Raw genomic sequence first — 13517 nt, 5'->3', positions numbered from 1 at the left:
TCCACTCAAAGGCATAGCAGACAGCAAGCGAGTTATTCAACAAGAAGCAACAGAGTTTGATACACTGAATTCACTTTCATAAGTATGGCCTAGTTAGTTTTTATTTTATTTTATGAATCTCCATATTTGGTATTCAGCTTGTAAAGCTATCCGTGTCAATAAATGATGCTTATTTTCGATGCACATTGTCACCAGTCGCCAAAGTCTCCGTGCCTCATCTGGTTCTCCTTGTCTTGCGGCGACTCGTTTGCCCCTGGACTGATCTCTTCAAACCAGATCCAGTACTCGATGTTCTCAGTCTTCTCAGCATTGCCCTAAATCGCTGCACGTAACCAGCTGGCGCTCCATAAATCTCTATCTTGCCGAGAAGTTCCTCGAGGTTATGTAGGAACTGGCTCGCAGCTTCGGGGATCAGATTAAGGACGTTAAGAATGAAGTCTTGATCTCGATCACCAATCAGCCGCAGGTAGAGGTTTCGGTCGATGCGTGGTGCATCTATTGGACCATGGTCTGTATTGCGAGATACCACCAAATCCAGAATGTGCACGAAGCTGCGAGCTGCTGATAAGGCTTCCCTTGCTGAAATAGGGCTTTCGCGGGTATAAATATCGTGGCGCATCCGGCGAACGCAACCTAGAATATGTGAAGCTGCCCATGTAACATCTCGGGGGGGATCAGGATCTGAAGTTTGGCCTGGGGTGTCGAGATCTCGAACAACGCGGTCAATGCGCTGAGTAAGTTTGTAGAATACGTCCTTTATAGAGTCTTGTGGGCGAGATAGAGAGCGGAAATAGTGAAAGAAGTGATGGTTATCTAGAAGCATACGGGACACGGTTTGTTCCAGGTCGTTTCGTCTGATGATCTTCCTGCTATGAGAACCCTTCTCAAAGATATCTGGTCGGAAGTCCCCTGGGTCCATGTTATAGACAGATGAAAGCATTTCTCGAACTTCCTGGGCGCGGAAAGCGTCAGGCTCGTTGTTGTATTCCGAGTCCGGGGTGACGAGGTGGCAGTGAAGTCCCTCAGCCAGGACATCGAGACGAAAATTAGATATATTTTGGAAAACGTCGCCCATCTCCTCAGCATAGCCTTCTGGGCTCATCCTGAGAGGCTTGCTGAGATCAGTTTCGTACAGAGTTTGCTTGACGATCTGATCTAATAGCCAAAGGAGGTGCTGGCAAGGCTGCCCATCATCTCGGCATGAGCAGCTGAGGTTGGAAGTGCCGTCTTGTGGCGCGCGAATCCGCACAGAGCGCGTGACAAGCTCTGTCATTTGGAACGCATATGTATCGTCTATGCGACGGCACTTTTCTAGGGCGATCTTTGGGGGCTCTTTGAAGGTATCGCGGACGATTGACTGTGTCTCTTCAGGGAGGTGGTCGATGAGATATGTGAGTTTGGTTGGGGATCGGATAGCAGAAGGCTCATCATCGTCGTCGTCGAATTCTGAACTGTAATATACATAGCTAGAGCTGTCTGAGCTTGTATCAGAGTCAGAAGATGATTCATCGTGGTGAGATTGCTCGGTTGTCCGGCCTGGGGATTGAGCCCTGGCGCGAGAGCGGGTTTCTGGAGACATGCTCTTAAGAGATAGTCGACTTAAACGAGAAGAAGGAGGATACATCGGCTTAGAAAAAGGTACAGTGCCGTGATAAGGTTTATGAGAATACAGAGTGGTTATTCTATGGCTTTATATCGCATGTCGACCCGACAAGGCTGCTGCTGGCAGCGACTTATATCGAGAGACCCCAGTTGCGGCCATTGGTGGTTGGTTACAAGCCTCATGGCCGGGCTCAAGGACACAAGAGGGGCCCAAGGCATCATTTCCAATATAGAACAGAAATTGTAGCCTTAAGACAGGATCCAATAAATGTAGACCACTGTTGAAAGCTCGCAATAGGTAGAGAGCTAGAGGTTCCAGCTGTGGCTGTGGAGTCCTGGTGGTGCGTTCCATGGCAATGGGTGCAGATAGTGAGATACCCACTCATGATGGAAGGAATGACTCCTTCGGTAGATGAGTGAAGTTGGGGCAGCTGTTGTTGGTAGCTTTGTTGGTTGATGATTGGTTTATATAGGCTTGAGGATGCTTGGATTCTTGACTCAAGTAGATTAAAACGTGCACATGAGGTTGCCACTCATCGAATCAACAGTTATATCACAGATGACTCAACACTCAATACTGTCAAGTCGATAAATCAATTAAAAGTAATCGCATTCAATACCACCTCAAACTAATACCTACGTCGAAATCGACGTTGGTTTACTTTATTCAAAGCCTCCCACACTCAGCCACGAGCCTACTGCCTGGCGGCTAAAGAACCACTCAGCTCTCCACGGCTGATATCGCGACCTCATCGACGGCCCAGCTGGTGAATCGGTAGACTTGCAAGTTATCCGCAGCTCAGGCCAAGCCCGATGCGACCGGAGAAGCCTACTGTTTGCAAAGCCAACCGTCTGTCCGGCAAGGCATTTTTCAATTAATAGCTCGAGAGCTGGCATATAGCTTGCCCACGGGTTACTGACCAGATTGTTAGGCAGCTGAGTGACCAATGGGACATGCTAATTATGAGATCATCTACCATGGATCACGCTCAGTGAGCAATGTCCAGGCAGAGTTAAGTTTCATCTCTCGAGCTACTTCGCATGTCACAGACCTGGCAAGATTCTTCACAGGGCCCAGTCCTTGCGCAGGGAACCTTCAATCTTGAAGGATGCCCTAAGCCGAGACGCTTTGAGAAGGACTGGTTCTCTCATTATCAAAACAAACTGACTTCAATCTAGTTTACTGGTGTTTATCCGTTTCTTTCCCCTTGCTGATCTCAAATTTCATAAAATGCGCGACGTGAAACCCCCCAGCGGGAGAGGTGGAGAGTCGAGGCCATTTCTACGTCACACATCTGTATGGTCGCGAGTCCATCAGGCAGATCATAACTGTGAACGAGGGGGTGTTGGCTTCTCATGGCCAAGGCTTCCAGGTCGAATAAAAATAAAAAGAACAAAGAGACGCGAAATGCAACAACATCATCAAGGCCTTTCCTATCCCAGGCCATGCTTAAAAGAGCAGTTTGTGACTGGTCGTATCGCCACTTGCTGAATCAACCTTGAATTTCCCCAGTGCACCTAATTCCCAGAACCGTAAAGGAGAGGTGTTTGCGTGTCAAGCGAAGTCCGAACCAATAGTAAAACCACCTCAGAGGTGATGCGTATTTGGGCTCATGTTACAGAGTCCCTCCAACAAGCGATCAAGATGCATCATGCACAGGTTAGTGCAGGTCGAAGTCCATCATCAAAACGGACGACTCGGGAGGATGCGCGGCTCTTGGCGGTTGCTTTGGTTGGGGTCCTGCCTTTTCGGAGGATCGTCTTCGGATCCGGCGAAGGAAATTTGGGAGAAGACGAAGACCGGCCTGCAGACGAGGATTTCGAGTTCCTAGGCAGGCTATCCGCAGACCGGTCGGATTGTCAATCGATGCCATGCTGTTGCTTGAGCTGAGCTAAAGATTCCCGGCGGGCTTCGAGGTCCTCTTTTGACTTGGCCATCTTGTCGGGCTGGTGGTATAGAACTGTGATTTGGTCAGTATTCAATTGCCCCTGTGCATACGCCCAACGCAGTCATTGAAAAATGAATCATTGAGACGCAAGGGTGACGAGGCGGACGCACCAACGAGGTATCGGTTTTGGAAATTGAAGCCGTTGAGCTTGTCGCAGGCTTGCTTGGCGTCGGCTACGTCTTCATAGACAACGAAGGCAGTACCCTTGGTGTTGTTGGCGATACCCTGTCGAACCTGGCTACAATGACTGTCAGTATTACATCGCAAAGCGCACATCCTCGGGGTGACAACAATGTTGTCTTCAATGACAATTGTCGCGTGTCGAGTAACAGGGTCTGTGCATACCGAATTGGGCCAAATTTTCCGAAGAGGTCGAACAACTCTTCCGGAGTGACGTTGTAACTATGAGTCGACATCGATTAGTCGTTATTCGGGCACGAGGTTATCATCGCAGTTCATATCATACCTCAAGTTCTTTACGAACAGAGCTCTGGAAATCAGTTAGCGAATGTCAGACAATGCAAGTAGGTACGTATCGCAGAGGTCGATCGAGGTCGAGAATGCGATGTGATGAATGAGGCGCAAGAATTCGAACGATGATTTTTGGTTCTGTGCCAGACACAACAGGCGGGAGCAGCGACTTACCGATTGACTTCTGGGGCTAATTTACCGCCGCGACTACTCATCTCTTGGATGATGGTATGATGGTGATGATACAAGTTCTGTAGGAACGGAAAGGGCGCGGTGCTTTAACGGGACGAGAAGAAGGGATTATTTGAGCGGAGCGGAGAATGGGGAGGACGGGCGACGGAAGGCAAGATCTATGCACGTGACCTACTAATCGGGCGACAAGCACGGGCGGAGCGGCTTTTGACGAATCACGAACGTTTAGCGTGAGCGACCTCGTCACTTGATACTAGGGAACTCTAAAGGTGAGCAGAGATATGATAATGGGAAGACATATGGTATATCTCTGTTGTTCCTGTCAAACAACTACTTCTTATGTTTCCTTTCTCACCTTTTCCACAACTGTCTGTCCATGCAAATTGCTCCGACATTCGTCACGCGACCCTACCAGATGCCATTATCAAGTCACCGCATCTATCCATACTCACTCACGTCAGGCTAGATGAGTGACCTGTCGCTACTTGAGGCTTACCGAGACAGCGTCGTTGGCATGCGGCCAAGGCAGATAAGGCAAGGTACCTTGCAAGTGCACCGCGACATGGAGTTGCGTACCCGCTGATAGAGAATTGGGCGGCACTTCTAAGCCGAGGTGCAGCCAAATTAAGGCCTGCAATGTCTGGCTACTAGCGCCCTTGCGTGCTCAGGTATCACTGTGCCTGTGAGTAGCCCGGTCACCTGGACACGTGGAGGACTTGTTTTCAGGGATCCTTGATCAATCAACAACCAACCTCAGTCCATAAGTCGGTCCAGGTTAGCTCTCGGTCCAAAGACTACCGCAACGTGTTCGCCAGCCGAACCAAAAGCTTGATTAGCTAATTGAGAGAGAGCAACTTGTTCAGCTCATCAGCATTTTATCCTCTCGTACTCCGTGTATACTAAGTTTATCGTCTATCAGGGATATAGAAAATATTTATCATCTAAATCTCGGTTGCTCAAACATAAGAAATGACTATCACCATGGGGCGCCTTTTACGATTCTCCACTAGCAAATGTGGTTCACTTCCTCACTATTGGTCAGCACTGTTCGATAGAGCATACATAGTATGATGTCAAAGGTATCATTGTGATAAAAGACGAACGAGTACGCAAGAGTTCGAAAGCAACAACAGCCTGAGAGCTGCCCAGGACTACCTATACTGTACGGAAGGGAGAAGACTATTACTACGGAGGCGGATCAACCTCTTTCATTCACATGAAGTGCCTAGTACTGGCTCAGGTTACTTCATCACCAACTTAACTCAGCCCGGCCAGCTTCATTCTTCATTCACTTCACTTGACTTCACCTCCCATCCGCTCTCTCTCACAAGATAATTTATTTGAATAAAACATTTTAAATGTATTATTCGGTGTTTAAGCTATTGGTTTATCCCCCAAAACTAGCTCTCATCTAAGAAAGGCTCTGTTCTCGCCTTCTCACAGCGGTTGAGCTGCTCCAACACCTCTCTATCTTGCACACAAAGAGTTGATCGACATGAACGGCTCCACAACGCCTCGTTTCGGCTATGATGTCCTCTCCGTATTCGACGTTCCTTCAAACGCCCGAGATTTCCTTGCCGACGTCATCGAGTCCCATCAAGCACCAGAAGAGACCGAAGAGCTCTTCCAAGAGAGCCTGCTAGCACACGCTGCAGACTGGCATTATCTGATCGAATGTGCCAAGTCCATGCGAAGAGCTCGCCCAGGAGATAGAAGCAGCTTGCAAGCGCAAGACGTCCTTGCCGACGTATGGTACATGCTGAGCGGGCAGGATCCTCCACCTGGTGAGGAGCCATGGGAATTAACCGACAGGCTTATTGCTCGGGCTAAACAGCTTGAGGTTGACCCGGAAATCCGACCACCACATATCACCGAGCAAATCGAAAATCACCGACCACAGTGGCTTGGATCAAATGGTTTTCTAAAGACAACGACATGTCTCACAACATCCCCTTATTGGTCGGACCAGCCCCATGGGAGGCGCCCAGAAGGGAGTAAAAACCTTGCGAAGCGGAAAGATCGAGCATGGCTCCCTCTAGCTTCTTCACAAGCACGCGTCTCTGCAATACTACACTCACAAACACCCGACAATGAGACTCATCAAACTCTGAGTGTTGATAAGCGTGCTGGTGGGCAGGGTTCCCCGCAAGGAGGCGCTCTGTGCGACATGACATTGATTGTCAAGCCTCAAAGTTCAATTTCGCCATACTTTGTAGCCACTTCAGCATCGGATGAGGCTGATCAAGTCATTGCACTGGCACGAAAGCGACCGCCGCGGGGAACTGTTCCTTCGGTTCCCTTCGCGCCTCTCACATCACAGGAGTTTGGTCTTATCCAAGAAAAGTTTGCCCACGAACCATTCTGGCTCCTCATTGTGGTGACGTTCCTGATTCGGACAAAGGGCACGCAAGCAATCCCTACATTTTACAACGTAAAAGAACGATTTCCTACGCCAACGCACATTGCAAGCGAAGAAAACACCGAATCGCTAGTCGAGATGATACGCCATCTCGGCCTTGCGGAGCACCGTGTAAGTTTGATGAAGAAGTATGCCCGGGGCTTCTTGGACCAGCCTCCAGTTGCTGGCATCTATCACAAGGTGAAGAAGTATGATCACAGGGACATCGACCCACAGAGTCTGTACCAACATGAAGGCAGTAGTGCACTGTTGGTGGACAAAGACTCATGTGGGCAAGATCTTTTAGAGGCCTGGGAGATTGGACATCTTACACAAGGCAAGTATGCTCTAGACAGCTGGCGCATCTTCTGTCGGGATGAGCTACTTGGACGAGCGACGGGCTGGAACGGCGAGGACAGAGATCCTAAACTCCAGCCTGAATGGATGAGGGTTCGTCCAGATGATAAAGAATTAAGGGCATATTTGAGATGGATGTGGATGAAAGAGGGCTGGGAATGGAACCCAGACACAGGTGAGCGTACAGTTCTGTGTGAAGAGTTGCGAAATGCTGTCAATCAAGGGAGAGTTGTGTATGATGAGAGAGGCGGGTTGAAGATTCACAGTCTGGCCTATTCAGCAAATGCTTTGGCATTAGGGGAGGAAGAGTTGATGGCTGAGAGCTAGACAAAAGCCATTGTTGACTCACTTAGTTGACTGATCAACCTTGGCCCTGTTGTGTTGGTTACTCATACGAGTATATAGTACTCTGTAAGGTGTCAGGTAGTTGTTGAGTAGGCAAACACCACCAAAGTAACCGGATTCAAAGACGAAAAAGTTCATCCACCTACCTACCACAGCCCGTATTCAGGTATTTTGACTACCAACTACGGAGTACTAGTTGTCGAGTCTGTCTGTTTGGTCTTCCGTGGTACCCATATCGTGATACGCCACAGAGGTAGGTAGCATCTATTTGGGGGATGTTTCCATTCTTGGACCATTTAGCTCCCGGCTCTAACCAAAGTGGTGATGGGGACATTGGGGAGTGGCTGGGTCCCTTGCTAAGCCTAAGCCTAAGGCAAGGCACTGTCTAGCTGCCCTTCCTGACCTGTATGCATACGAGAGAACAACCTGGAAGACGAGGGGGAGGTCCGAGAGCACCTGCAGAGTTAGGTAGTCGGTACCTTTGATTTCCCCTCTGTTCGGCAGTAGCTCCAAGTCATGCAAGGTCTCAATTGAAGCACAAATAGAAGGGAAGGGAAGGGAGCTTAAAAGTGGGACGACAATAGGCTCCATCACGGGATCTCTAAAGGACACCGTTGTACAATCAGACCCGACCCTAATCTAAACCAATCCGATACTACTCTTTTTCTCTATTCGACTCGTCTCGTCTGAGCTGAGGTCATCGCCTGCAATTGAATCACAAAGGACAGCTTGCCTCGTCTCGTTCCTGTTGTCTTGCCTCTCCTTGCCCTCTTTCTCACTCTTTTTTTACTTTACGTACCTAAACTTTGTTTGTAGAGCCTCTCGAACAAACTAAACTCCCCCAATTGGAATTCGTCTGCCATTGTCTCTGGTCGAGTTCTAACGCCCTTATTCTGATCCTACCAGGCTTCACCAGCTGCTCCAAGTCTCCTTCTCTTCTGCTTCACGACGACCACCGACTTCCAGTCCTGGGAAGCATCGCCCTGTTTCGTCCCGCCCGTCAGCAGGTCTGCACGTGAAACAAGCTTCCACCCGACACGAACCTCTACATAAAGCAATGTCCCAGCGATTCAACTCAGGCTACGGCCTCGGCGGCCCCGCGCCTTACGGCGGCTCCCAGGCTGCTGAGCCTCAGCAGGGCGAGGGCTTTCTTGAGCAGATTCGTCCCTACACTAGCAAGATTGAGGATGCGCTCGACACAATCAGCGAGCCGATCAAGCCGTGAGTCGAGCGACGTCCTTTATAAATGCCTTTGGAGCTCCGAGAGCTGACCACTTTGCCCTCTTTGATAGCTACCTTCCTGCCATTGGCCGTTTCCTAATCGTCGTCACTTTCTTCGAAGATGCCCTTCGCATCGTCACCCAATGGTCCGATCAGCTGCTTTACCTGAAGGACTATCGCCATAGTAAGATGCGCATTGCGTTTCTGATCCCAGATGACACCGTTGGCAGTACTGACACATGACAGTTCCTTCCGGTATCACGCATCTCTTCCTACTCGTCAACATTATCGCCATGTTCTCTTGCTCTACTCTGGTCATCATTCGAAAGCATTCCGACTATGCCGTCGCCGGTCTTATGGGCGTCGTTGTCACACAGGCTCTAGGATATGGTCTCATTTTCGACCTCAACTTCTTCCTCCGAAACCTTTCTGTCATTGGTGGCCTTGTCATGGTCCTGTCAGACTCTTGGGTTCGCAAGACGCAGGTCTTTGCAGGTCTTCCCCAGATCGATGAGAAGGACCGCAAAATGTACTTCCAGCTCGCTGGCCGCGTTCTGCTCATCTTCCTCTTCATCGGATTTGTCTTCAGTGGAGAATGGTCTCTCTGGCGTGTCATTGTCTCCTCGCTCGGAGGAATTTCCTGCGTCATGGTCGTTGTTGGCTTCAAAGCCAAGTACAGTGCCACTCTTCTTGTTGTCATCCTGAGCATCTTCAACCTCTTGGTCAACAACTTTTGGACGGTGAGTAACTTGCGGGGTGTGCCGATTGTATATAGAATGCTAACGATTCGTACAGCTCCACGAACACCACCCCCACAAGGACTTTGCCAAGTACGACTTTTTCCAGATTCTATCTATCGTTGGTGGTCTCCTGCTTCTCGTCAACAGCGGCCCTGGCCAGTTCAGCATCGACGAGAAGAAGAAGGTCTACTAAGTTCGGGACCAGAACCATTACAGCAAGCTACGTCCAGTACAGAGGGCGCCAAGGTATCCGGCGTTGGCAGGGCATTTCCTATTTACTATCTCGAGAAGGAAATCGATGAAGAAAATGGTGCGATCATCTGCATGATGACCGAGCGCGTGTTTTGGTGATGGTGGAGTGGCACCAGGTTTGGCAGGATATATGGAGGTTATAAATCTGCCGTTACAGCATATCAGACGAAATGAATACATGGATGATCTCTACGTTGGCTGATGTTCATATCACAGATAGGTTGGAATGACTGGCGTCTAGACTTGTTTTGTTTGACCGGTTGTCGTGGATTGGAGACAGCCTTGGGGAACAATCATCCCAGATCATTTGCCGAACAATGGGCTTTGTTTGTATCTCCTTACATAACCATCAACATTGAATGGAAACGAAATCAATGTCTATTTGAACAAATGTTGAACTGCATTTGATCATTGGCGTGATATCAAAACAGGCAACCAAGTCTCAGACTGAAAGGAAGGGAGAGGTAGGATAATCATGCTATATGTTTGTTTTTCTTATACGATAGTGTGCTTTTATCTCCTGCTATCATCCCCCATGTTGTCAGTCTCTCTGCAGCCCAGAGTGGCTTACCTACAGATATGTCCCGATCACCCATTCATACACACCCCTTCACCAGGCCGCGGAAACGGTATTGCAGATAATAGCAGGGCAAAAAGACATACAACAGCGGGAATTCGCTGGTCGTCACCGACCCAACTACTAATCCGCCCCTTATTAGTTTATCTATGGGAGATCAGACGGGATCCCGAGTTCTCTAGTAGGTATGGTCGTATGTGAAAGTGATGCGTCCAAGATTTGCCTATGAGAAACGACTAGAATCATCAGTCCTATCTAAATAGGTAGTTACTGGATAAATGTGGTCTCCATGGTCCTACTGCACAATAGACTGAGTGCCTGAGTTAGGCCTGTACAACTCAGGGTCGAGGGCTGCCTTTCTATCTCATCTCTACCCGTGAACTAAAAGTCGTGATAACCTCAACAGGCTAAAACGTTCGCAATGCTTTGCCTCACGAACAATGAAAACTGGGGCCCATTAATCCTGTCAGATCTATACGTGTCATAGTCCTCTTCGTGAATGTCAAATTACGATCACGTAGCCTGTCAACATGTCTCGCTTGGAATGTCGAATAAACTGAATCAAAATAGCTTTGTACCATTACTTTTCGCCAAGTTGCCTCTTCCTCATTAATAACCCGTTCATCATGGAACGCACTATACTAACTGCTTGACGATCATTAGTCCGTCACATACAAGACCATGCCTTAGGTAAGGGGTTCACCAAGTTTTGGCTTTGTCCAACAAGGATTCGGTGCTGCAATCCAGATCCACAACTTGGGATCTATGGAATGGACGAATTTTCTATAGGACAAGACCCTTGGTCTGCTTCAGCTTCTTGACGTTGATGTTCCTCAGCATAGGCACCCAGATGAAGAACAAAGACGCGATACCAACACCGGCAGCAAGCATTCTAACTTGGGCAAAGCCATAGGACTCCTGAATGGCAAGCCGTGCAGGGCTGTTGATGGGGTAGGCCAGCTGATTGACAATGTTTCCAGCAATGAGTGGTGCGTTGGCCAGCTCGGACTCTGGGAGGTTCTTCATAAGCTGAGGGATGAAGGTGTTGGTCCAGATGGCACCGGAGATAGCTCCTCCAACCGCACCACCAACTCCTCCAGCGACATACAAAGTAGCGAGCGCAGCAGCGACATACTGGTGGGCGACGGCAGCAAGGACAGCAAGCTGCATGACCAAGATGAAGACAGCTCCACCGATGGAAATAAAGATCTCGCACATAATGATGTATCCGACATACTGGTTAGGAGCGCGGAAGTGGATCATGAGACCAAGGGCAAAGATGTAGATAGGAACCGCAAAGTAAAAGGTCCATTTGTAGAAGCCAGTCTTTCGGATGAGGAAGCCGACGATGAAGAGAAGAACGCCCGAGACGACCTGGAAAGTAGAGTTGACGTAGCCAGCTTCAGCAGGGCCGAGGTTGACGACGACCTGCAAGAATGAAGTAAAGAAGTAGTTCCAAGTATAGTAAGAGATCTGGTAGGTAAGATCAATCATGCACGCGGCAACGACAGACCTATCGAGGAGGAAGCGACCCTGCAAGAAAGGAACAGGGGCGAGCCAATACTCCCAGACACCAAAGAAAACGAGAGTGCAGAAGCCAACCACGATCATGGCGATGATGTAGCCGGTAGACCAGCCGTCAGGCGCATGTGCAGCTAGGTTGAAGGGGAGGAGAAAGACGACAAGACCGCCGCCGAAGAGGAAGATGCCGATAACTGTGGTTGTCAGTCAGTATGAGTCGCTGCACGAATTTGATGAAGAGGTACTGACCGTCGAACTCGTTGAAGACCCACCAGATGCTGCCAAAGAAGCCCCGACTTCTATGAGTCTTGGTGACTGTTCCCTTCTTGAAAGCCTTGTGAAGATTGACCTTCAAGACAAGGAACAGAGGAATAGTGACACACGGCAGAACGATAGCGATCCAGCCGAAACCCCAGCGCCAGTTCTTGACATCGAGGACAAAAGCAGCGGCAGCCTTGGAACCGGCAAAAGCCGTAATCATGTATGGCGAGGAGGTAAAAGCAAAGGCCAAACCTCGGTTCCTGAGATTAGATGCATCGGCAGCGAGGACGCCAACAGCATAAATCATGCCTCCCCATCCGACAGAGTAGAAGACTTGTGCAGCACAGAAGGTGGCAAGGTTCTGAGATACAGCCATGAGGATAAGACCAAGAGTTGCAAAGCCGCTCATGAGCAGGAACCCCTCAGCGCGTCCCCAGACGTCGAGGGCCTTGGCCATGGGGATATAGCAGGCTGCAGTCATGGCGTCTGATACGATGGGGATGGTGGTCATGAGGGAATGGGCCTGCCACTCGCTGGTAACATAAGGTACCAAGACGAGGTAGAAGGAACCACGGAATCCACTTATAAGGAAGAGTGTCCAGATGCTATCGAAGTTTGGTTAGAGATGTACACAGAATCAGAGTCAGAGTCAGTTTGGGGAGTACAACTCACAGACACAAAAGAGCAGCCAGAGATCCCTTACCCCAAGTGAGGGTAATGGCCTGAATCTCCTTGACTCCAGTCTGGACATCTTCACTGGGCACATCGGAATCGTTGCCCTTATCGTCAGGAGGGAGAGCACCGGCAGTGGCCTCCTTGTCGTGGCCAGGACCAGTCTCGGTGATGATCTCGGGAGTCTCTTCGATCTCCTTCTCGTGGGGAGCCAGAGTATGTGCGACGGCAGTATTATCCTCGCGAGCGAGGCCCTCGCGGATCTTTGCTAGGGCTGACATTGTTGCGGTTGAGCTCAACACTAACTGATAGTGCAGTGAAGTTAGGATCGAAGCTGCAACACACTGGGACTGTGATGTAAAGAGTGAGGATAAGAGGAGGAGCTATTGCATTCTTTATGTAGTGCGATGTAACACTGACATGGGCATATGCAAAGGACAAGAGTCGGGCGACTGTCAGTTGTCTACATACATATTACCATGTGTTGGTTCTGCACCGGAACTCTCTCTCCACGCGGTAAACTTTCCCTGCAACAGACCATTGTAGCTCGCCTCGGAGACGATAGAGGCTTTAGGCCAAGGAGCTATCGAAAGCATCGGGCTCTGGGCTGAAGGGATGCTCTCAGTTGGCCTTTTCCCCAATAGGACGGGGTCCGCAGCTGGTCAACAGACGGGATCAGATTACAAGTGGCAAACGAGTGGGGGAACTGACCCGAGATCGGAACATGGATGATGTGAAAATTTTTATCTAATCTGATTGATGGATAAGATCCAATCGCCAACAGCTTCATCCTTCCAAGGGGGCAAAGGGAGTGTCATATCGTGTCGTGTTAGTGGCATGGCAGTCTTGGAAACAAGTCGACATAGAGAACAAGAACCAACAGCACCACAACGCTAACTGACTGAGCGGACCAATAACATAATGCTAGACCTAAAAATGACCGGGAAACTGAATAATTT

General features: G+C 49.4%; 5 protein-coding genes and 1 non-coding gene across 6 annotated transcripts; 2 read left to right on the top strand and 4 right to left on the bottom strand.

Annotated features, from left to right (window-relative positions):
• Positions 1-214: 214 nt before the first annotated feature.
• Positions 215-1579, bottom strand: FMAN_01048 (uncharacterized protein; the record flags this gene model as incomplete). Its single annotated transcript, XM_041830375.1, has 1 exon — positions 215-1579. One exon carries the CDS (start codon positions 1577-1579, stop codon positions 215-217), a length of 1365 nt encoding a protein of 454 aa, XP_041676383.1.
• Positions 1580-3462: 1883 nt separating this feature from the next.
• Positions 3463-4237, bottom strand: FMAN_01047 (putative RNA-binding protein (RRM superfamily); the record flags this gene model as incomplete). The annotated part of the gene is made up of 5 exons (XM_041830364.1): positions 3463-3563; positions 3662-3789; positions 3897-3953; positions 4018-4041; positions 4197-4237. The coding sequence occupies 5 exons, from the start codon at positions 4235-4237 to the stop codon at positions 3463-3465; spliced, it is 351 nt and encodes a 116-aa protein (XP_041676382.1).
• A 1472-nt stretch (positions 4238-5709) lies between these two features.
• FMAN_01046 (uncharacterized protein) lies at positions 5710-7296 on the top strand (the record flags this gene model as incomplete). The annotated part of the gene is made up of 1 exon (XM_041830353.1): positions 5710-7296. The coding sequence occupies one exon, from the start codon at positions 5710-5712 to the stop codon at positions 7294-7296; it is 1587 nt and encodes a 528-aa protein (XP_041676381.1).
• A 1075-nt stretch (positions 7297-8371) lies between these two features.
• On the top strand, positions 8372-9468 carry FMAN_01045 (uncharacterized protein; the record flags this gene model as incomplete). The annotated part of the gene is made up of 4 exons (XM_041830342.1): positions 8372-8535; positions 8607-8719; positions 8782-9275; positions 9331-9468. 4 exons carry the CDS (start codon positions 8372-8374, stop codon positions 9466-9468), a joined length of 909 nt encoding a protein of 302 aa, XP_041676380.1.
• Positions 9469-10183: 715 nt separating this feature from the next.
• On the bottom strand, positions 10184-10299 carry rrna19. Its single transcript, XR_005994008.1, has one exon. It is a non-coding gene; the product is annotated as a ribosomal RNA (ribosomal RNA).
• A 588-nt stretch (positions 10300-10887) lies between these two features.
• FMAN_01044 (uncharacterized protein) lies at positions 10888-12839 on the bottom strand (the record flags this gene model as incomplete). The annotated part of the gene is made up of 3 exons (XM_041830331.1): positions 10888-11819; positions 11875-12491; positions 12559-12839. The coding sequence occupies 3 exons, from the start codon at positions 12837-12839 to the stop codon at positions 10888-10890; spliced, it is 1830 nt and encodes a 609-aa protein (XP_041676379.1).
• Between the last annotated feature and the right edge of the window lie 678 nt (positions 12840-13517).

Source organism: Fusarium mangiferae (assembly GCF_900044065.1).
Source record: "Fusarium mangiferae strain MRC7560 genome assembly, contig: FMAN_scaffold001, whole genome shotgun sequence".
NCBI classification, from domain to species: domain Eukaryota; kingdom Fungi; phylum Ascomycota; class Sordariomycetes; order Hypocreales; family Nectriaceae; genus Fusarium; species Fusarium mangiferae.
Note: the sequence above shows the minus strand (reverse complement) of the source record. Positions and strands in the feature narration are given on the sequence as shown.